We start from the raw sequence: 25,454 nt of genomic DNA, 5'->3' as shown, positions 1-25,454 counted from the left end.
CTTTGTATCATTCCAGTCTTTCCAAAGTATGTATAAAGGACAAGCATTTCTTTTACAATTAGAAAAGAAGCAATTTATTTTATTTTAAAATATAGACATTTATCTTTTAAAACTAGTTTTTATTAACTGAGAAATATGTACATGTAGCCAAAAGTCCTAAACTATAAAAAATATCTGCAATGAAAAATAGGTCCCTATACTATCCTAGACCCTGAATTTTCCTTCTCAGAAGCAGTGAATGTCAAATTTCTAGTCTGTTAATCCAGAAATTTTCTATACATATACAAGAATATATATGCCTAATGCTTTGTATATATTTTTAAATACAGTGAGAATATACATGGTTCTGCACCTTGATTTTTCTTTCTTTCAATACTCACCCAAGGATATGCTTATTGATTTGAGAGAGGGTGAGTGACAGAGAAACATCAATGTGAAAACATTGATCACGCCCCGAGCAAGGATCGAACCAGCAACCTAGGTATCAAACCTGACTGGAAATCAAACGTGCAACCTTTTGGTACACAGGACAATACTCCCATCACTGAGTCACCCAGCTAAGACTGATTTTTCTTTTAATAAATGTTAGAAAGAAGTTGGGACTTCTGGACTTCTGGCCAAGACTGAGGCATATGTAGACACACTGTGCCTCCTCGCACAACCAAGATAAGGACAACAACAATTTAGAAACAGAATAACCACCAGAACTGACAGAAAATTGAACTGTATGGAAGTTGGACAACCAATGAGTTAAAATAGACATGTTCATCCAGACCGGAAGGAGGGGTGGAGTTGGGCAGCTAGGCAAAGGGATCAAGGCACAAAGAGCATTGGGACCTGGCACGTAAGACCATAGAGGGCGGACCCAGGGCTCGCAAGAGGTGGCTGGCAGACCCCCGGCTGAGGGGTGGCAACCAGCAGACCCAGCGAGGTGGTGATTGTGAAGCAAGGCACTGCGTCCAACCCAGGATCCCAGTGCTGGGAAATAGAGCCTTGGGGCACTGATTGAAAACACCTGTGGGAGTTCAGGCACAGGGAGACACTCCCAGCCTCACAGGAGAGGTCATTAGAAAGACCCATGGGGTGCACAAGCCCACCCACATGGGAATCAGCACCAGAAAGGTCCAGTTTCCTTGGGGGAAGCAGTGGAAGGGACTGAAATCCGACAGAGTGGAGCAAGTGCCATTGTTCTCTCTCAGACCCTGTCCCCACATACAGCATCACAACCCAGCTACTGGGTTGCCCCGCCCTGGTGAACACCTAAGGCTCTGCCCCTCATATACAACAGGCATGACCAGACCCCCCCAAAACAAAGAGAGAAAGAGATGGTTCAAACAGAGGAACAAATGAAAGCCGCAGAACCAATCCTTTTAAGTGACCGAGAGATAGCCAACCTATCAGATGCACAGTTCAAAGCACTGGTGATCAGGATGCTCACAGAATTGGTTGATTTTGGTTGCAAATTAGATGAAAAAAAAAAATGAAGGCTACAATAAGTGAAATGAAGAAAAATGCACAAGGAACCAATAGTAATAGAAACAAAGCTGGGTCTCACATCAATGGAATGGACCAGAAGGAAGAAAAAAACATACAATCAGAAAAAAATGAATAAGAATTCAAAAAAATGAGGAGAGGCTTAGGAACCTCCAGGACATCTTTAAACGTTCCAACATCTAAATTATAGGGGACCAGAAGGAGAAAGAGGAAGAGCAACAATTGGAAAACTTATTTGAACAAATAATAAAGGAGAACTTCCCCATTCTGGCAAAGGAAATAGACTTCCAGGAAGTCCAGGAAGCTCAGAGAGTCCCAAAGAAGTTGGACCCAAGAAGGAACACACCAAGGCACATCATAATTACATTAGCCAAGGTAAACATGAAGGAGAGAATCCTAGAAGCAGCAAGAGATAAGGGGACAGTTACCTACAAAAGAGTTCCCATCAGACTGTCAGCTGATTTCTCAAAAGAGAACTTACAGGCAAGAAGGGGCTGGAAAGAAGTATTCCAAGTCATGAAAGGCAAGGACCTACATCCAAGACTGCTCTATCCAGCAAAGCTTTCATTTAGAATGGAAGGGCAGATAAAGAAAGTGCTTCTCAGATAAGGTCAAGTTAAAGGAGTTCATCATCACCAAGCCCTTATTATATGAAACGTTAAAGAGACTTATCTAAGAAAAAGATAAAAAACATGTCTAGTAAAATGACAGCAAACTCACAATTATTAACAACCACACCTAAAACAAAAACAAAAAGCTAAGCAAACAGCTAGAATAGGAACAGAACCACAGAAATGGAGATTACATGGAGGGTTAGCAACAGGGGAGTGGGAGGAGGAGAGAGGGGGAAAAAGGTACAGAGAATAAGTAGCAAAAATGGTAGGTAGAAGACAGGGGGAGGGCAAGAATAGTATGGGAAATGTAGAAGCTAAAGAACTTACAACACATGGACATGAACTAAAGGAGGGGAATGTGGGTGGGAGAGGGTGTACAGGTAGAGGGGAATGAAGGGGGGTTAATGGGACAACTGTAATAGCATAATCAAGAAAATATATTAAAAAATAAAATAAAAAAATCTTAAAAGTTATTCCATATCAATATAGACAGAAATATTTCATTCTTTTTCATGGTTATAGTGTTCTATTGTATGTTCACACAATATACAGGGTCCAGCACAAATAATACCCTTTTTTGATTCGAAATCTATTGCAAAATCCTAAGCATGTAATTCTGTAACATAACAATATCATATTCAAGCATACCATATGATATTTTAGGTGAAATATTCAAATTAAAACTATAATAAATTATTATAACCATATTATTACCCTACCAACCACAATCAAGCAGGCATTATTTCTGCCGTACCCTGTATTTTACAGTGTCTTGAACTGATGGACATTCAAGCTGCTTTCATTTTTACAAACAAAGCAGAACATTAAACTATTTTTAACATACATGCTTTTATACAGAAAAAATATCTCTAGCATGATATTCAAGGAAGAATTTTAATAGCAGCCACTTCTCAGGAGAGAAACTGAGTGTCCAGGTTTACAGGAGTAAAGAGACTTATTTTCATTATGTAGCTTTTTGTACCATACTCTTAATTTTAAATGTAAAGTTAAAATAGAGAACATTAAAAATCATTACATGTTCAACAGCATTCATTGCAAGATAAATGAGAAAGGCAAATTAAAATTACATTAAATGCCTTTTTTAGTCTAGGAGATTTGGAAAAATCTTTAATGTTTTATAATTCTGCCTTGGAGAGATACCAAAAAAAGAGTCATTCTCATACACTTCGTAGTAGAAATGTAGATTAATCCAACTCACTGGAGGGCAATTTACAACGTCTATTAAAATTTTAAATATTCATATCCAGCAATTCCACTTCTACAAATTTATTCTATTGATATTTTCACATATGAATTAAATGACATGTACAGGGATGCTCACTATATGCAATATTTGCCAGTCTGGAAACAATCTACATATCCAGTGATAGGGGAAGGGTTGAATAAATTTTATTGTAGTCATACAATGGATTACTGTGCAACTTAAAAAAAGAATAATGCATCTTTCAGTAACAACATAAAGCTACCTCCAAAAAAATAAAAACAAGTGTAAAAAGCAAATGTTTATCTGTAGGGAATATGCTTATATATGTAACATTACTATGGATGGATACTCAAAAATAAGCAACAATCGGATGCCTTTAGGAGGAGACTTGAGTATCTATGGGATAGGAATAGGGAAACCTACTTTTCGGTATACATTCTTTTGAACCTTTAGAATTCTTCATTATGTGCATGAATTACTTATTTTAAATATTTTAAAGAAAATTTATTTTTGCTGCACATAATATTTTAATAAGTCATAGCAATAATTCTTACCTAAATAATTGTTGAAAGTTTGGTTTAATAAAGTTTGCTTCAATATTTTGTCTTATGCATATTATATGGGTTATTCCATGTTTCTGTAGTATAGGTAGCTATAAAAAAAAGAGGCAGGGGAGAGAAACAGTTTAAAATACAAAACATCTTCTTACTGTAACACAGATATTTGAAAATGCATGATTCAGCATTAGAATACAGCCATATCTGAGCTTTAAATAAAGAAGATTAAAGCTAATTTTAAAATAATATACCTGAAGTAATCAACAAGAAATTTCAATGATTCAAGATTAATATATTAAGTGTCCTCAAGAGGTTGCAGCTATAATTTTAGAGACTGATGGGAGTTTAAAGATAATTTATTTGGAAAAACAATACTATATAGGAGATAAAAGCATGGAGTTAGGAGAGCCCAAGCTTTATATCCCAGCTCTGCTAATGACCTGAGCTCTGTGGCTCAGTTTCCTCATGTGAAGTGGGGAAAACACTACGTATTCACTGAGTGGTTAAGAATTATATATGATAATATATAAAGTGTTTGGTATAGTTCCTTTAGCACCTGTCAAGTGTTTAGTAATTACATATATTGACTACCATCTTCTTTTCTTTAGAGGGGACTAAGACAAACAGTGGTTCAACACTACTGACCTAGTTAATAATAGCCATACCAGAGCCCAAATCTCTAGGTTACACTTTTTCTAGTATAAGACAGAATTAATTTATACAATTCATAGAACCTAACTTAACCTCTCAGGGTTTCAAAATTCTACTGTAGTTAAAAAAGGCAACTCCAAATGATATCTTATTATATACTGTGGTGCTTTTTTGGCTTGAATTATAGAGCAATTTAACATGACAACTCTACAAAATATCAAATCTTTATTTGCAAATTATTATAGGTTTCAGTGAATCTATAGATGACGTTATTTTAAGATCAAAATGTAAACTCCATTAGAACAAGGACTTTGTTCACTGATTCATATTAAGTATGTGTAACAGTGCCTGGAATTTAATAGTTGTTCAATAAATGACTGAACAATTTACGCTTGCATAATGAATCAGAATTAATAATTTTGAGTTTTCTATACTTCCATTTTATAATCCTATATATTTAATTCCCCCTTTCTACATTAAATAGTCCTGAACAGTAATACTAGTAATTCATCAGAAAAGTCAAAGGATAATTTATATTTGTTATGGACTGAATGTTTGTTTCCCCTAAAATTCATACGTTGAAACCCTACCTTCCATGGTGATGATTTTAGGAAGTGTGGATCTTTTGGAAGGTACTTAGACACCTCTCAAGGTAGTCGGCTTAAATGAGGTCATGAGGGTGAAGTCCCCATGTTGGAATTCGTGATCTTATAAGAGGAAGAGACCGAGTTTCCTCTCTGTCATGTGAAGATACACAGCAAGAAGGCAGCCTTTGGCAAGTCAGGAAGAGGGAACTCCCCGAGACCTAATCTTGTTGGCACCCTGATCTCAGGCTTCCCAGCCTCCAGGATTGTGAGAAATAAATGTCTATTGTTTAAGCAATCCAGTCTTTTATTATAGGTATCTATTATTTTGTTATAGCAGCCTGAACTAATTAAAAAGTTTTAAATATTAATTTTTGCAGCAAACTTCTGAGTCTAGCAGAGATCAGGGTTAAATTACCTTTGTATTTCCTAAGTATATCCTGAGTAGGGAAAGGGAGGTAAGCATTTGATAGGATTAATAATTAATGTTCCATATTCACATTTATCCAACTCCAAAATGAATTCAACGTTCATTCCTTTATTTATATTTGATCTATGATATATGAAGAAATTTTAATATCAATTAATATGAGGAACTATAAGACGACATACATAATTATGGACAACAATTTGAAAGCCCCTTATTAATAAGTAAAAGCAAACCTTTTCAAAGTAGAACCCACATGCAATATAGCAAAGAATATTTTTTACTATTCAAGAGATTTGATTATATAGAACAAATTATGACCTTACCATACCTAAAGCAATAGAAAAGTTTTACAAAAGATTTTACTAGTTATCACAAAGAGTCTTAATTTGTCCTTTTTATTGACACTGTATTCAAATGTAATAAAGGGTAGGCTTAAGTGAGTCTTAGAAAAGGAGTTTATTCCCTAACATTTCTTCGTCTCCATTATAGTTTTATTTTTTAATCCTCATCCGAGGGTATGTTTTGTGATTTGAGAGAGAGAGGAAGGGAGAGAGAGAGAGAGAGAGACAGACAGACACAGAGACAGGCATCAATTGGTTGCATCCCATACTGGGAATTAAATCCCACCAGATACTAAACCCTCAACCTAGGTATGTGCCCTGACCAGGGATCAAACTCGCAACCTTTTGTTGTACAGGATGATGCTCCAACCAGCTGAGCCACCCAGCCAGGATCCATTATAAATTTTTGTTTTGTTGTTGTCACATATTTTTGGAATGATGGCATGAAAAGAAATATGGATGACTCAGGGTAGGAAATACTCAAATTTTGTCACATAAGCTTTTCCTTTGTATAATAAAATTCTGGTAACATTAGAGGAAAAGGTTTTGAGAAGATCTGTAAATAAATACATATTATTTAATATGACAGATGGTATAATGGGAATACAAAAAGCAAATAATATAATCTAAAACCATCTTGAAGGCCAGTATTTTATGAATACTGCATTATTTGGGCAATAACTTTATGTTTGTCTTTTACAAAGTCAGTCACATGTAAGTCCTATGGGTACCTACCCTATCCTTTCCAAGCCATCAAAATGACTAGGATGCCTCTCCTGTCAAAATGAATGACTCTAAAAAGCTCCAAGTCACGCCAAACTCACAAATACATCACACAGTATCAGGAAAGTTTAAAATCCTACCATTTTAACAAAATGTACTGTAGGTAGATATACATAATACTGACTTCTAAATAGACAGAGATTGGGGGATGATATTTGTGACACAATGTTTCACCTTCTAATTCAAAGAGAATTAGTAGGATTATTATAATTCATAGGGCTGAATCCTCTAGGTAGTAGCAACAACACTGCTACATATATTAATATGAGATTTGTCCTCTTAACTGTGTAACTGAAGAAATCAATTCCAGTTTGACTATATAAGATATTTTGAGATGGTGCAATACTTTATAACTTGGAGTATCCAGACCTCTATCTAAATTCCAGAAAAACAAAAATAAGATTGGATCTCACTTCGATCCAAATGAGTGTGTCTATGTGCAATAAACACAGCAACATACACACTCACCCTTGATAAGGAAAGTTTCCTTAATTAAAAATCCTTATTTGGGGCTTTATATTTTTAGAAGAAAAAATAAACGATAGAAGGTCCATTCTTTGGTAAATCTTTCGAATACATGGATTTCATGAGAAAAATAAAATATAAATACTCAGCTGTGATTTGTGGTGAAACACTTGAGAATCACTGGTCCAGTAAAATTTAGAAAGAGATAGGTACTCCAGAGTGAAAATTACTGTTAACATGAAATTATTTGTGAACCCTCCCTCAAATAAAATTCTTATTAAAAAAATTAATTACTCCAAAAAAGTTGGTAAACAAGTCTCTTGATAAACCTAACCTAAAGTTCATACCTTGCTTTTCATAGCAGAAGAATATGGACCTAAAAACAATCCAGGTAAAATTTCCTAGAAAAAAAAATTGAGATATTTACCATCAGCAGTTTAAATATATATAAAATATGTACCATAAAAGTGGGTTTGTGGGGGTATTTACATAGTTGTTATAGTAATTTTCTAAAAAAGCTTGTTGTTTAGGGAGCATTTCCTAACTACCTTGAGATTGGGAAGAGAAATGCAGATATGCTTTATATATATCAAATGAGACATTCAAAGTTCAGTTGTGGTTCTAAATAATATATTCCAGATATTTGAACTTCTATAGGGCTTTTCCCTTCCAGTTTTACTGACAACAATGCTTTTATAAGCAGTTTGGGTAGAATTAGTACATTGTATTGTTATCTTTTACATTAATAAAACATCTCTAATTTTACTTCTATTCTCTGCTATAATCTAGATATAGGCATAAAGAAAATCTTCCTTTTGGAATGACACAAAACCTAATTCAGCCAAGTCAAAAGCAGCACAAGATACAACAAGATTAAACTGTTATCAATAGTTAATAATACAAGATAAGTATAGCAAGTTAAAAATAAAGACCAATATCGAATGTTTGCTTATTGACAGTTTCAACAATTTAAATAAGTACCTTCTTCATGTTAAACTGAAATTTATTCCATGTGAATTCAACACAGTAAGCTTTCAGCTGGGCTCTATCATACCCAAGGTGCTATCATAGGATAGAGTATAGAATATCATATTTGTGTATAGGTCTGGTTTCTCCTACCAGCTTCTTATGGGCAGAAATAACATTTTACTCATCTTCGCATTCCCCACAGCACCAAGTAAAATGCCTCATAGGTAATCACATAGTTTTTAAAAATGAATTTTCACTAAGAAATAAAAGAAACAGATTTTTAGAAGTCAAAGGATCCCCAGGAGCAGAAGACACTGCTTGACCCTAGGTCCAGCAGAGTTGACTACAAATGTTGAGAAATGCAAAAGAAGAATGAACTGTTATGAGAATTAGCTATAACTTAATTCATTCCACACTGGGAGTAATTCAACTCAGTCTTCTGGAGGAGTTACTTATGAAAGTTGATTGGAACTCAGGAATATAATACATTATACAGTATTTAAGGTATGATGCAGCCCAATTAACAGCTTTGTATATAGAATCAACTCTCCTGAATTTATCTAAACTAGACAAACACAGAGCAAACTGCTTTCAAAAGGAATATAAATATTGGATCCAATTTTGCAGATGCAGAAAAACAAAGTGACTCACTAAACATGTACACATATTACTATGTCCATGGTTAATAATAATAAAAAAGGCAACAATTCATTTCCCATCTTTTAAGATCCACAATTAACTTTAAATATATTATTTAAAAGAATTAGTGATGAACCGACAGATAATGATTCAACAGATGAGCCACAAAGGAGTCAAAACCTTTGTGAGGTTGGGTTGCCTTAATAAACAAAAAGGTTGTCATACCTGCATCTCTCGTCTCATAGGGTAGGTCCACTCCTTAAAAAGAAAAAAAAAAATTACAAAAGTAAATAACATTATAAAAAATGCCACCCAATTAAAAATTAAAGATGTGACATTCAAGTGTGTGGATATTTTTATGAACAGGTTATACTTTAAGAATATTCTATAAAAATAGCAGATTCAATTGGCTTCACAAACACCTGAAATTTAAGTGCCAAAAAATGATTAAGATATTCTTTAAATAATTGGGCTTCCAAAATTATGATTATGTTACTTCATACAAGGGGTAGGATAGTTCATTAATTATAAGAAAAGATATTCTAGAAGTTTCTCCCCCAGATAATCCTCTAAATCAGAGATGTTAAAGAGACTTGTCATTCATACCAATTCAAATCAACTGGCACCAGACAGCTGAAACAATGTGTGGAGAAACAGTATGGAAGAAAAGAATGCTGTGATCAATAAGCAGTATCTGCAATGGATGGAAGAAGAATGGTATGTGACAGGTATTCGTCATCCCTGATATTAACTGCCAGATGCATATCAAACAGCCTTTTCCATATCTTACTTTGGCTTAAGATTCTGTCTAGTTAATTCCCTCGAAAGACACATTTCAACAAAGCATAGATTTCATTCTGTCTTTGGATGTAGACCAAGATAAAGAAGATTAAAAATAATACTAAATGCCAATGGCAAAAGGTAAAACATTTTAAAAGTTAGAAAAAGAAAAAAAAGTTACAGCAAATTGACATGGAAAAATCAAATATAATACAAATAGTCCTTGCCCTTGCTCATGAGTCCCAGTGGATTTAGTGCCGGCCTATGAAACCAAGGATTGCTGGTTTGATTTCCAGTCAGAGCACATGCCTGGGTTGTGGGCCAGGTCCCCAGTGGGGGCCTGTGAGAGACAACCATACATTGGTATTTCTCTTGCTCTTTCTCCTTCCCTTCCCTTTTCTCTGAAAGTAAATAAACAAATAAAAATCTTTTAAAAATATAAATAGGCCTAATTTGTAAATAGACTGCACTCCAAATTTCTAACTTGGCTGTATAAAATTCAGAGTTATAAATAGTAATTAGGTTTCTAAAGTTAAAACTGGAAGTTTTTTTAAATACTTTTATTTTGAAATAATTTTAGGATTACAGAAAAGTTGCAAAAGAACATATAAGAAATTCCCTTTATCCAGATTTCCCAAATCAGAAAAGCTTTTTTCTTTAATCCTCACCAGAGGATGTGTTCATTGATTTTTTTTTCAGGAGGTGAGGCAGAGAGAGAGAAACACAGATCAACTGCCTCCCATACAGACCCCAACCAGGGATCAAACCCACAACATAGGTACATACCCTGATCAGGAATCAAACCCACAACCTTTTAGTAGATGCTCTAACCAACTGAACCAAGCAGTCAGGGCATCAGAGAAGTACTTTTATATATAATGTAGAACCGTTGTACACACATAATAGAAAGGAAGGATACTCTTACAATGACAGCAGGCTTTAAAAACAAAAACAAAAAACAAAACAAAACAAACAAACAAACAAACAAACAAACAAAAAACAGCCCTGGCTGGTATGGCTCAGTAGCCTGAAGACCAAAAGGTCGCTTGTTAGACTCCCAGTCAGGGCACATGCCTGAGTTATGGGCCAGGTCCCCAGCTGAGGGTGTACGAGAGGCAACGGATCAATGCTTCTCTTGCACACAGATGTTTCTCTCCCTCTCTCCGTTTTCCTCTCTTCCTAAAAATAAAATATTTTTTAAAAAGAGCATTTTAAAAAGAGAAAAGAAACAGAAAATGCATTTTATTTTTAATCTTGAAAACTGGTCTCAGTAATGTAGTAGTAGACTATAAATCCTGAGAAACAGTCTAAGTAATGAGTTAAAATATACTTTTAAAAATTCTTTAAATGCATAGCTAAACTAACAAGCAAGTTCTATCACTACAGATTAGTTTTGTCTATTTTTGAACCTCATATAAGTGGAACCATACAGCAGTATTATTTTATATCTGGCTTCTCTCATTCCATGTAATGCCTACGGGATTCATCCATGTTGTTGAATATGTCAGTAGTTTGTTCCTTTGTTATTGCTGTGCAGTATTCTACTACATGAATATTCTACAACTTACCCGGTTTTCTGTGGAGATTTAAGTAGCTTCCAGGTTTTGGCAAGTATGAATAAAGGTGCTATGAAAATCTCATGTGTCCTTTGATGGATATATGCATTCGTTTCTCCTGGACATGTAAATAGCAATGGAATTGCTACATCACAAGGTAAGCCTATATTTGGCATTACTAGAAATTGATTAAAAGTTTTCCAAAACCAATTTACACTCCCACCAGCAAGGTATGGAGGTTCTAGTTGTTCCACATCCTCATCATGGCCATATTTTAAACTGCACGATATATGAGAGACATAAGACAAAGCCTAGGACCTGCTCAAAGTGAGAAGTCAGATCAAGAACAAAAAGCTAGCACCCCAAAAGGCAACACCCTCAGTGAAAGATAAACTAGGAAGGGGGAAAAAGAAACCTCACCCCATTCTCATAGAAATGAGTATTCTTGCCTTTCTTATTTCTTAGCTTTGGATCTTAGTAGAATGTGGTGGGAATGGTGGGGTGGGGTTTTCCTAACCACAGAATCTGGCCTTCACTCAAGTGTGGCATTAGAATTCAATGATCTTTGTGAGGCCAAGTGAAAATTTAATGTCAAGGGGACCTGGGTAAATAGTGTCCAAGGGTTCCTGGGAGAAGCAAAATGCATTTTCTCTCCAAGGTACATACCCTAAACCTATTCAGAAATAATTCACACAGTAAGTTCAATGAGCTCACAATAAAAAACTGACTTAAAAAAAGGGGGTAGGGGTTGGAAATGAGCTACCATGAAAAGCAGATATAACTGAATGACACCTACAGACTGCAGATATGACAATGATGAAAAATACAAAACACTTAACATATTTAATGATATATAATAATAATATAAAATATGACTAACAAAACTGATTTTTAAAGGAAGCAAATGAAAATGTAGAAATGAGAAACTGCAACTGAAATTGAAAATAAGAAACAGTGGATAGGCTAAACAGAAGAAAGGACACAGATAATGAGAGAATCTGTGAACTGGAAAACAGAAGTGACCTTTCCAATGACCTAAATTCAGAATTGGAAAAGTCACCCATAGATTCTAAGACCATAGAATCTAAGTTCCAGAAAGGAGAAAAAAATAAAGTAAAGGTAATATTACACAAGATACTGTTCTTGATGTCAGAAGCATGGTGGCATGAGAGGTTCCCCTGGTCTCTCTCCTTAAAGTTACAGGTTGAACAGCTATAATTCAACAAAGGACTCCCTATTCAATACATTAAACACATCTGAGAGATGCACACATTGAAACATCTGAAAGTGGGTGAACTGGGAGGCAAACAGGTAAGAAAGAGGAAGTATGGAGAGGGTGACACTAATACAGCCTGGATGGAACTCACTGTGGGTCTCAGGAGAGGGGAGGAATCGGATTGCGGCGTACACTCTCTGCAGCACTTAGAAGAGAGAGGTAGAAACATCCTTGCCTGAGCGGTCAGGACATATTGTAGGCAAATCTAGTAATGGGGTTAGAGATTTATGGCACAGAGTTATGGCAGCAGTGGTCTGGCAGCCACCATTACCAGGCAGAAAACAAAGCCACTGGAGCCTGACCACTCCCCCTCACCCTCCCTTACTCTTATTCACCCTCCTTCAATCTCCCAGAGCTCAGAGCTGGACTCCTCTCACCCTCCTAGAGCTAGCAGCAGGCCCCAGAAGAAGCTGTGACAGTGAGTATGAAGTTGCAGAGCACACTATCTGTCTGCAGTCTTGAGAACTGGAGAAGCAGAGGCATTCCTTCCTGAGTGATGGGCACAAGCTGGAGCTGGTTCCATTGATGGGGTTGTGACAGCTGCAGCTGCTGGGGGGAGAACAAAGCCACAAACACAGAAGCCAGCTTCTCCCAGTTCACCTGCTCCCACCTACTGCAGCTGAACCCAATGGGAACACCTGGGACATCTACGGCAGTGCAACAGCTGGTTGCAGGGGCAGCTCTGGGATTTCACAAGTTTCGAACCCCATTGCCCACCACTTTTCTCCATGGGGATGGTGCTCTGAGACTGAGAGGACCCAGTCACAGAGAAGACACCTACTTTCCCAGAGAGTACAGGGCATTTTTAACCATTCCAGAGATCCAAGAATATGAAGCAGTGTAAGAGTAACAAAAACTTGCACTTGAATACAACTTACTAAATAGAGAAATATTACTCTTAAATCAGATTTCATTCCCATAAATGCATAAGCAGAGAAAAAAATCCATCAATACCATGACTAACCAAGGTAACAAAGCATTTTGGGAAAAAAATGAAAAATATCCAGAAAATAAACTTAAAGACATGGAAATATGTAATTTCAATGACAGAGGGGGGTAAATGGTGGTGGAAAAAAGCAAAAAAAATTGAAATTTAAAAAATTTGAAAAATAAATAAATGACAGAGAATTCAAGACTGCAGTTTTGAAAAACTCAATGAAATACAAGAAAACTCAGGCAGTTTAATGAACTCAGAAATAAAATCAACAACATGAACACTTCACCAAAGAGGTTTAAACTTTAAAAAAAGAACCAAACAGTCCTGGCGGGTATAGCTCAGTGGATTGAGCCCAGGCCTGCAAACCAAGGGGTCATGGTTCAATTCCCAGTCAGGCCACATGTCTGGGCTGCAGTCCAGATCCCCAGCAGGGGGCACATGACAGACAACCACACGTTGATGTTTCTCTCCCTCTCTCCTTCCCTTCCCCTCCCCTCTAAAAATAAATAAAATAAAATAACCAAACAGGCACTCTTTCCCCCACCCTAGGGTATGCCTGCTTTAATCTTCTCTTCAAGTGTACTTTCCTAAATTCCAAAGGCCCCTCTTTTACCTCTCTAACTTGTTTCCTTAAACCATTTCTTCTATCACTCACTTTAGTAAAAAATTAGTAGCCTGTTAAATTTTCTAAATAAGCTTCCTCTTAAAATTTGAATTCTTGGCTCTAAATTTTTTCTTTGCCTAAATCCAAAACTGAGGTCCAACTTTGTAGTAAAAACTTGTGCCATTTTGCTGCCAACATTGCCTGCAACATACGGTGCCATGACTCGGATCACCTTATCGCCCTCCGGGTAGGCTCGAGACGCCTCCGTATGCTTCCAATCTCCTTTCTTGGGACCTACCGGAGGTGGAGTGAAAGGTTAAGGCCCTGAACCCTTTCTCTTATATTTGGAAAAAAAAAAATAAAATAAAATAACCAAATAGAAAATCTGGAGCTGAGGAACTCAGTAACAGATAAAGAATAAACTAGTCAGCTTTGAAACAGCACTGAGCAAATGGAGGAAAGAATGAGTGCTATTGAAGATAGAAATCTAGAAATGATGTAGGTGAAAGAAAAGACAAATGAGAGGCAGGAAGGAAGGGAGGGAGGGAGGGAAGGAGGGCTCTATGAGAACTATCTGACTCCATGAGAAAGAGCAGAAAGAATAATGTAAGAATAATGGGTATACCAGCTCTGACCTTGGGTGGCTCAGTTGGTTGGGCGTCATACCACAAAACGAATGGTCACCAGTTTGCTTCCAGGTTGGGGCACACGCCTGGGTTGCAGGTTCAGTCCCCTCGTCAGGGCATGTGTGATAGGCAGCTAGCTGATCAATGTTTCTCTCAAACATCAACGTTTCTTTCCCTTTCTTTCTCCCTCCCTTTCCCTCTCTAAAAATAAGTAAATAAAGTCTTTTTTTTTTTTAAGAAAAGAATAATGGGTATGGGAGGAAGAGAAGAGAGGGAAAGGGAACAGAGAGCCAATTCAAAGAAATAATCAAGGGGACTACACAAATCAGTGGAAAAATCTGGATCCTATAAATCCTAGAAACAAACAGAACACCTAATAATATTAACCCCAAAAGGCCTTCTCCAAGGCACATTATATTAAGTGTCAAAAATTAATGACAAAAAAAAAAAAAAAGAATTCTTAAGGCAGCCAGGGAAACAAAGACAGTAACCTATAAAGGAAACCCCATTCAATTATTGGATTTTTCAGCAGAAACTCCACAAGCCAGGAGAAAGTAAAATCTAATATTCCAATTATTGAAAGAGATAAATTACCAGTCAAGAATAATATATCCAGCAAAGTTATCCTTCAGATGTGAAGGAGAAATACTTTTCCAGAAATACAGAAGCTGAGGGAATTTATCACCACAAGACTTTTCTTACAGGAAATACTGAAGGGGTATTCTATCTAAAACAAAAAGACTAAAGGATACATAACTATGAGTAAGATGACTAACAGACAGACAGAAGCAGGAAACTGCAACCCTTATTCAGAACAGAGTATTATGTACTTAAATATAACAAAGATTCAAGGATAAAAAACCATTAGAAAAAGAGAAGACAATATCTACTGCAATTTAGAAATGAAAACACAGCATAGAGAGAGAAAATGTGTGACAACAAAAACAAAAGGGGAGGTGGTAAGGGTCTGTTTTTGCAAAGGGAAGAAGATGCGTTCAAAAGAAAAAGGACTGCTGTATATATGAAAATTTATTTTCCAAAATCTAATTGTAACCACAAACAAAAATTTGGAAACCGAGACACATAACATAAAAAAAAGAGGAAACTGAGTAAAACAAAATCATAGAATACCACCAAACTAAAGTAAGAGAAACACAAGGAAAAAAATCAAACAAACAAAGGAAACACAGAGTTGCCAGAAAACAAGACATAACGGCTATAGGAAATCCTCAGATATCAACAATCACCCTAAATGTAAGTGGACTCAACTCAGCAATAAAAAGGCACAGAGTCTCAAGCTGGAACAAAAAACAAAACCCAGCCATATGCTGCCTTCAGGAGACACATCTCAGTTGCAAGGACAAATAGAGACTCAAAGTGAAAAGGCAGAAGATGATACTCTAAGCAATGGCATACTGAGAAAAGTAGATATGCTTATATCCGACAAAATAGACTAAAGACTAAATACTTCAAGACTAAAAAAAGTAACAAGAGACAAAGATGGACATTTATTTACTTATTTATTTTTAGGTTTTATTTATTACTTATTTTTAGAGAGGGGGAAGGGAGGGTAAAAGAGAGGGAGCGAAACATAAGTGTGTGAGAGAGACATCGATTAGGAGGCCTCTCACATGCCCCCAGCTGGGGACCTGGCCTGTGAACCAGCGAACTTTTGGTTTGCCGGCAGCACTCAGTCCACTGAGCTACACCAGCCAAGGCAAACATGGACATTTATGATGATAAAGGGGATAATACTCTAAGAAGACAAAACACTTATCGGTATATATGTACACAATCACAGAGCACCAAAATATATAAAGTAACTACTAACAGAACTAAAGAGAGAAACTGACAAAAATGATCAGAATAAGGGACCTAAATACCCTGCTGACAGCTATGGATAGATTGTACAAACAGAACAATCAATAAATAAATATCCATCTTAAGTGACAGGTTAGATCGGATGGACAAAAACAACATGTACAGAGAGCCTTTCACCCCAGAACATCAAATGATACATTCTTCTCTAGTGCACATGGAATATTCTCAAGGCTAGATCATACCAAGCATATTGTCTGACCACAACGCTTTGAAATTGGAAGTTGACTGTAAAAAGCAGGAAAAAACCCACAAATATGTGGAGATTAAAAAACATGCTACTAAGAAAAATTGGATCAAAGAAGAAATAAAAGGAGAGATCAAAAGATACATAAAGACAAATGAATACGACATATCAAAACTTTTGGGATACAGAAAAAGCAGTAATGAGAGGGAAGTTTATATCATTACAGGCCTATCTTAAGAAGAAGCAAAATAAGTTAGACAGAAAAAGTCAAGAACCGTATGATTTCGCTCACATGTGGGATATAAAACTGAAAACAAACAAACAAACAGGACAAAACTCAGACACAAACAATAGAGGGAAAGGGGAATGGGTAGAAATACTAATAGAAAAGGGTTTTGAAGGGAGTCAAATATATGGTGACAAAAGGAGATATGACTTTTGGTGGTAAACACACAATGTAATAGATGATGTATTATTAATTACACACTTCAAAGCTATACAAATTTATTAATAGTCACCCCCAAAATTAAATAAAATTTTAAAAGATATTAATTAATGAAAACTGGTCAAAGATACCATGCCTCAGAAATTGGCAGCCCAATAAACCCCAAGCAAGATAAGGGAATGAAATGCACAGGTAAACAATGAAATGGTTACCAACAGCACACCAAAAAAAGATAATTATTTTTTTCCAGATTAAATGCAAATAGAAAAATGGAAATGAATATATTCCAAAAGACATACACATCTGCAGTCAATTTTCCTGACACATACCAAGACAGTGCAATGAAGAATGAAAAGTCTTTTAAGCAAATGGTGTTGGAAAAACTGGTTAACTATCTAGAAAATTAAATGAATCTTGATCCTGCCCTCAGATACACATGCACAGAAACATCTGTCTAGCTTCACTGCTGTATCTATTTCCAATGCTTGATAACAGTGCTTGGCACATAGTAGGCACTCAATAAGTACTCACTGAACAAATAAAAGACTGTGTATAAACATAAATGCAAAAATGGTAAAACTTCTAGAAGAAAACAGGAGAATATGTTTGCAACCTTGGAAAAAGGAAAGCTGTCTTAAGAGAATGCAAAAGGTATTAAGCATAAAGAAAAAAATGGTAAATTAGATTTCATGAAATTAAAAACTTTAGCTCAATGAAATGAACTGCTAAGAAAATAAAAGAGCAAGTCAAAAACTGGAAAAAAAATTTTAATACATATATCCAATAAAAGACTTGTATTCAAAATATCTAAATATACACCAATAAAGTGGCAACCCAATTTTTAAAATGGGCAAAGATATCTCACCACTGAAAATATAAAAATGACTAACAGCACAAGAAAAGGTGCTCAACATCATTAGTCATTAGGGAAATTCAAACTAAAAGCAAAAGATACCACTCCATACCCACTAACGCTAAAGTTAAAAAGATGAACACCACCAAATGCTAGTAATATTGTGGAGCAACTGGGACTCTCAAAAGTTGCTAATGGGAGTGTTAAATAAAATGTTAAAAATATACCCATCTTGTTCTTTAGTGATTTCACGCCTCAGATTTTACCAAAGAGAAGTGAAAACATATGTCCACAAAAAGATTTGTACAATAAGAATATTTAAAACAACTTTATTCACATAACCCCAAATAACTCAAATGTCTATTCATGGTACTCACACAGTACTATAGTACTCAGCAACAGAAAAGAATCAACTACTCATAAACACAACAATATAGATGAATTTCATAATTATACTCAGTGAAAGAAGCCACAAAGAGTCCCTTCTGTATGATTTCACTTATATGATTTCATTGAAGTTCAACAACAGATAAAACTAAACTATGATTAAGAAATCATGTTTGTTGCCCATTATGGGATGAGGTAGGGATTCCATGGAAATGGATGTAACTTTCCATGTTAGTAGAAATAGTCTATATCTTGATAGGAATAGTTCCACTGATGTGCACAAGGGTGGGCAACAGTAGGTTACAGTTGTGAGTACACAAAACACAGTTTCTTCTTCTATTATTATTAATTATTGTATTATTTTCCATAGGAACAACTATAAACCTACTTTTGCCCACCCTGTATTGAAAGGACAGAAGTGGTACCACCTGCTATTGTGGCACCATTTGCTGAGCAGTCCTATGACCTTGTTAAATAGGACTGCCATTTTTACTCTTTTGAGCTTATGTCCCCACTACCGCAAAATTACTGGAAAAGCTAGAACAGAATGTGACTAACTGTTCCCCACAGCCCCAAGCAAAAAATAACATTAGAGAAAACTGCAGCTTACACAAACAGAAATGTCCTGTGCTGCAACACCCCAGCAGGCACACAACAGCACCTGCCACCCTTTGTAATCCAATAAAAGCTCACAGTCCCAATCTTTCAGTGCTGGTGCATTTCTCCACGCCTAGCCTCTTTCCTCCCTTGGAAAGTGAGTAAAAATTTGCGTTCTGCATTTTCCTCTTTTTGTGAATTCTTTCACAGCCTGTGTCAACAGCTACCCTAACACGTATATTTATCAAACACTGAATTGCACATTTAATATCAGTACATTATACTCTACATAAATTTTGTTTCCAGTTGCTAGATGGGATGTTGCTCCTATTCATGAGTCAATTAAAGCCAATTAGATCATCAATTTTTGTTTTTCGAATTTTGTTTTTTAACAAAACCAATCAAGATTCTTTAATTAATTCAACAAACATTAGTTAAGCTTATGATATATACCAGACACTGTGTTAAATGAAAGAAACAATGGCAAATAAGATAGAAACCTAATAGTGACTAAGCTTCCTTATGAAACTTTTAGCCTATCATGAAAAATAGAGAGGAAAAATTATTTTGCCTTTATTTTTCTGGGTTCTTGGCCAAGACATCCTGGTAATAAAAGGCAGATTAACAAAAGAAAAACAAAAGTTTAATAAGATTTATAACTCCTGTATACATGGGAGTGTTAAAAAAAATTCAACCTAGTAAATTTGAAGATCTAATGGGCTTAGTCAAGCAATTCATGATTGGGCAGCATCTGTCTAGCAACTAGAAAGGTACTCTAATGAGCTGTACAAAATGGAAAGCTTTTGTAGGCAGAAACAAGGTAAGACTAAGAAACTAAAACAATGGATTACTTCAGGCAAGGACACTTTCCCTTAGAGGTAGGTTAGGGGTCTTATCAGGCAGATTACCTCACGAGTATTGATCAGAAAATCCCAAGCTGATTATGTTTCTGGTAGAGGCTGAACTGCAATTGGATCAGGTATTTAGGTTCATCATGGGCTTTCAGCTCAAGTGACACCATTTTGGGCCTGTGGTTTTCTATTTAAGAAGGAGAGACCCAAAACTGAGTAACTTACCAAAATGGCTGAGGCCACCATCTTAGTAACACCTTCAGCTGACAACAAAAGAAATTGGGAGTAGGGGAATCAGTTATGGGAGGTTATCAGGAAAAGCACAATAACAAGAGTAAGGCTGCCATGAACATTTAAGTTATAGTCGTCTTCTACAAGCTGATAAGAGTTTCTAGAGATAAGGTCACCACCCTCTTGGTTGGGGTGGGAAGGCATTGTTACAAATGAAGATTTTCCTTACAAAGGTAAATGTGTTTTACAAAGGGTAACTTCTATGTGTACTTGGTTTCCAAAGCTGCCAATTCTACCATTTCTTAAAATTTACCAGCCTAAAATAATTCTATGCCAAAGAGATATATTTGGTATTTATTTATGTAATTTGTTGCATTAGACAATTACAATGTCACTATGCAATAGAAATGTTTTCAGCTCCATCCATGGGACCACTGTTTGTATACATGATGCTTCATTGATGGAAATGTGGTGCTATACATGCTTGTAGTTAATTAGTTGAGGGTAAGTGGAGTGGTGGTAGCCATGTCAGAGGAAAACAGCAAAGTTCATGAAGTAGGGGGAAAAATGAAAGCATTCCAGAAACTGAGAGAAGGTGAATATAACTAGAGTATGCAGAGAAGAGAGCAACAGGAACGGTAGCTCATAATAAGGTTAGAGGTAGATAGATGCAAGATCACAAGACCTCCCAGATGATGTTGCAGGTTTGAACTTCATCCTCAAGACAGGAAATCACAGTATAGTTTTAAACAAAGGAGTGTCAATCTTTTTGCAAAGTGATCTGGAAACAACTAAATTTTTGCTAGTGTAAGAATGAAATGCTTGGTTTGACTTTATCTTGTTCAAGCCTGCATTGTTCCATGGCCTTTGGGTTAATAGCTCCTGCTTAGTCTTGCATAGATGAACTAATCATTTCAGGAATTCTGTGTGGGGTTGAGTATTACAAAAACACCTCCTCCCATTTCTTAAGATGGATTTGACTAACTAACTACTAAGGCTCCTCACCTTTTTGGCTGGTGCCTTTCAGTAAGTAAACTTTTCCTATGCCAAACTCTTATGTATTGGGTTTAGGCCTTTCAAAACTTTGGGCACTTTGTACTGGTAACACTAGCACTGTCCTATAAAGAATGCCCTGACCAGTATTTCAAGAAACTTGGAAGTAACATTCTTACAGAGATGATAAGATCACAGGTTGATCACATCAATCATTAAGAGCATTCATTATTTGAATTCCATTTTTATTAAGCAAAATTTGGGTTGTAATTTAGCTTTCCATGTAGTGCTTCCCATGTAGAAGACACAGTGCTGGCTGGTCATGCTAATTAGGTTTAAGACAATTTGACACTTCACATATCTCATTGGAAAGTAGAAAATTAACCTTGTTTTATTAGTTCATCACGAATAATTACATGCCCTATTTAATGGTTATTTATCATTCTGTCTGCCCCCAAAGCACTCTCCATCTTCTGTGGAAATGTCTACCAATGACAAACTTCACTACCCTAACCAAGGAAGTAGGTATATGACCTAGCCTGGGCCTTTCATTATATTTACCACTTCCTGGCTATAGTGACTGATCCAAAGGATAGGCACATGACCTAAGCTGGGGCAGTCCTCTAGATTTTAAACACTAAGGCTTGGAGAAAAGTGCTTTTATTCCTCAATATGTAGGCTCCATCACGGTATGAGCCTGGAGCAGATGTTGGCCAAACTCTCTGTGAAAAAACCCAAGGAAAAGCACAGACCCAGAGAGAAAGTAGAGACAAGCGTGATGAGAGGTGGCAGCAGTCCTGATGTATTATAATGTCTAGTCAAGACTCTGACATTAGCTATACCTCTAGCTTTCTGGATTTAGTTACTTCCTTTTCCTTAAGCCAGTCTCAGTTTTGCAACAAATAGAGAAGAAACGTCTAATGCTATAAGATAAAGAAATGGCTTTCAGTAGGTAATATTTGCATCATTATCTATTAGGCTTTAAACATTTACTTCTGTCCCACACAAAAAAGAAGGTATATTCCCAGTAAGATTTTCTAATTTTTGCATATAATATACACAATAAAAGATTAAATGTAGTCCTAGCTGATGTGGCTCAGTGGATTGAGTCCCAGACTGCGAAGCAGAGGGCCGCAGGTTCCATTACCTCAGGACACATGCCTGGGTTGGGGGCCAGGTCCCTGGTGGGGGATGCATGAAAGGCAACCACACAATAATGCTTTTCTCCCTCTCTTTCTCCCTCCCTTCCCCTCTGTTTAAAAATAAATAAGTAGAATTTTTTTAAAAAGATTAAATGTAAAGTCTTTAAACTTTTTAAAAGATTTTACTTAATTATTTTTAGAGAAAAGGGAAGGGAGAGACAATCCATTGCCCCTCACACACGCCCCAACTGGGGCCAGCTGGCAACCCAAGCATGTGCCCTGACCAGGAATCAAACCAGGGACCTGACCTTTTGCTTTGGGGGACAACCAACCAAGCCACACTAGTAAGGGCAAGTCTTTAAACATTTTAAACTAGACATTTTAAGGTGAAAGCAGGGAAGAATTGAGATGTACTAAAAAGAACAATGAATTAATAAGATTCATGAGATCAAAGTTTTCACTGTCTTTGTGCTACTATGTTACCATGGCAAATCACTTATTCTCAGTAAGCTACAATTTCTTCAACTGTCTACTTTATTCCTAAGATTGCTTCCAGTGCTGAAATGATTGAATAATTTCCAAGATATAGAAACATATTTCCCATTCACATTATTCATATTCATATTAAATGAAGAAAAGAGTTAAATTCATTTTTAAATATAAATTCAACTTTTCCCACCTATGTGAGTCTACTCTAAAAACATACAATTCTCAAGGATCATTATCACAAGCAAAAGATCCTGCCAAACAAAAAATGTGAATCCCAAATGAAGATATTCAATAGAATGAATATTTGGTGTAAATTAAATGGTCTCTTAGAATTAGAGCTTTCTTCTTCCAATTACTTTTAAGATCTCTAAAACTAGAAAATTGAATAAAATCTTAAAAAAAAAAAAAAAAAGCCCTGGCTGGCGTAGCTCAGTGGATTGAGCGCGGGCCGAGAACCAAAGTGTCCCAGGTTCGATTCCCAGCCAGGGTACATGCCTGGGTTGCAGGTTATAACCCCCAACAACCGCACATTGATGTTTCTCTCTCTCTATCTCCTCCCTTCCCTCTGTAAAAATAAATAAATAAAATCTTTAAAAAAAAACCTAGAAAATTGTAGATTTTTTTCTTGATTATGTTAAAGCATACCTTGTCCTGTTACTAATTTAGATTTCAGAATATTCTAACGATGAGGGGGAAAAGAAACTCAACTCAATACAAACATTACACAGGGAAGAAGTAAAGTGGGTTATACAGAAAACCCCAAATTAGAAATCTTCAGAAGACCAAGTTATGAAAAATTTTATTCTCATTATTAACTTTCCTTCGAAGGGCAAGATTTCTGATAAGTTTTCAGACTCAAATGAGCCAACTTTGTAACTTTGCCTAAAAAAAAAATGGAAACAACAACTTTGGCAAACTTTTAGAAGGCCCATTTGAAAGTCAGGCCCCAGGTCTATTCCACATGTGGGTGGGGAGCGGGGGCATGTGTCCTACAAGTGAACTCTGTGACACCAAAGATATCCCTCAAAATGAGATTAAAAGCAACACTACTTTCGTGTTGCTTTGGCAATAAAAGGGGAACTTTACTCCAAGTAAGTCCTCGATGCTGACCTAAGGCGGTAAAGGGACTACTTTTGCTCATTTCATTAAACTATACCAGACCCACACCCAAGCGCACCGGCTGCGTCTCAGTAATGAAATAAATGAATCAGGGAAAGAGCCGACCTCCCCTGAGCCGGAGGCTCCACCCCGAGATCCCGGGACGCACTCAAGGCTCCTGTACCACTGGGCACTTCGACGGTTGGGGCCTGCGGTTGCCTCTCGGCCTCTGCGTGGCCGACTCACCTCGGCGTCTTCTTTGCACTGTGGGAGAGAGGGGAACTCCAGCTTCAAGTCCTCCATGATCCCGGCCGGCTGATTGGTGGGTGAGATGGGAGTAGGAGTTATTCGCCAGCCCGACCCTCGGGCTGGCAGTAAGAGGGAGCGCCGGTAAACCGGAGGGCTGACGGACGGGCAGCGGCCTTACTACTAACACAGGCAGACCAAAGGGTCCCGGCGACTCCGGCGGCGGCGGCGACCACAGAGGGGAAGAGGAGGGTTAGGCGGCTCATACCGGGCCGCCATTATGCTGCGGTATCCCTAACCCCTAGTCTCCGCACCCCTCAGGCCACCCAGGTTCGGGCACCAGCTCGAGCCTTACAACCGTCTCCCCTCCTTGCCCCCCGCCCTCCCTGCACCGCGCTAGCCAATCCCAGCCCACGCGTGTCTTCGGCCCGCCCCGCCGCCGCCAGGTGTCAGCGCGTCGACGCCCCGCCCCTTCGCGAGAGCGCAGACGCGCGGGGTGGGGCCTGAGGCTCCCTAGCTCGAGCCCGCGCGCGACGTAGGGGAGGCGGGGCTGCAGGAAGAGGGAGAGAATGTTTGAAGGTCTTGGGAAAGGCAGTGGGGCAATGCAGCTCCACTGTTTCCAGGCAGATCCGGGTCTCTTTGGTACTAAGAACGGTCAAAACACCCTAGTCACCAGTAGCTGGCATCTGCAAGGAAACCTATAGTTTCTCCCTTTTCAGAATGCTGGGCAATCTGAAGTGAGGTTCTAACCAAAAGAGTAATGAGTGAAGCGTTCATCTTAAAATTGTTAGGCTACACAGAAAATGAAACACCCATCACTTTTATGCAAACTTAAATGGTGGAGTATATGACAACTAGAAAATCTCAAGAAATGGCTAATAGGAAAAAATCCTAAGAAACAGAAATGGAATTGATAGCTCACTCAGTAAATTGTACATAATATTTAAGAAAGAATTCTCCCTTTAACGAAGTTTATTAATATTTCAACATTGTGATAAACCACAGGGCTTTCAGTATCTTTTAGAAGGGGCTCAAGAGTTAATACTATATTGTTAATAAAGATCAGGTATGTGATGTTTTTCTCTGGGCCTAGGGAGATACTATTACCCTTTTTGTTTAAACGGGTGAGGAAAATCAAACTTGGAACCCACACATAAACATTTAAGGTTTGTACACCAAACTGATTCTTGAAAAAAAACCAGCACCAAAGTAAAAAAACAAAGCAAAAGTCATTTATTAATTAAATTGCAAATTACAGTGGATAAAGTAAAAAGAATTACATGGATATTTGACCTAGACCTTCCCCCACAAATATCCTATTACTTTTTATATTGTTGTATTTATGAAATGCACTGTCAACATATTATAGAAATGGAACTGTTCAATAATTTGAGTAATAGGTGGTTGGCTTGAGTGGTCCATTTTCTCTACCACTATGTAATCTGTTCTGTATCTTTTAAGGTTATGAAAAGGTATACAATACTCTGATAGTAAGATTTTAATTTGATTTAATTATTTTAATTTGA

General features: G+C 37.0%; 1 protein-coding gene across 4 annotated transcripts in view; it reads right to left on the bottom strand.

The window, feature by feature from the left end:
* The window catches only part of STYX (serine/threonine/tyrosine interacting protein), a 46,362-nt gene extending 22,052 nt beyond the window's left edge, over positions 1-24,310 (bottom strand). Inside the window, exons 1-5 of one of the 4 annotated variants that reach the window (XM_045822414.1) lie at positions 23,929-24,310; positions 19,955-19,992; positions 8,978-9,010; positions 7,492-7,545; positions 3,888-3,985 (exon numbers count right to left, since the gene is read on the bottom strand). In XM_045822414.1, coding sequence (XP_045678370.1) covers positions 3,888-3,985; positions 7,492-7,545; positions 8,978-9,010; positions 19,955-19,975 — 206 coding nt within the window. In that variant the 5' untranslated portion in view covers positions 19,976-19,992; positions 23,929-24,310. The remainder of the gene's footprint in view (positions 1-3,887; positions 3,986-7,491; positions 7,546-8,977; positions 9,011-19,954; positions 19,993-23,928) is intronic. The other 3 variants (XM_045822416.1, XM_045822413.1, XM_045822415.1) reach the window with 3 other exon arrangements.
* Positions 24,311-25,454: the final 1,144 nt, after the last annotated feature.

This window comes from Phyllostomus hastatus, unplaced genomic scaffold, assembly GCF_019186645.2.
Source record: "Phyllostomus hastatus isolate PE091 unplaced genomic scaffold, TTU_PhHast_1.1 phas_scaffold_501, whole genome shotgun sequence".
Lineage (NCBI taxonomy): Eukaryota > Metazoa > Chordata > Mammalia > Chiroptera > Phyllostomidae > Phyllostomus > Phyllostomus hastatus.
This window is presented reverse-complemented; position numbering and strand designations above follow the sequence as displayed.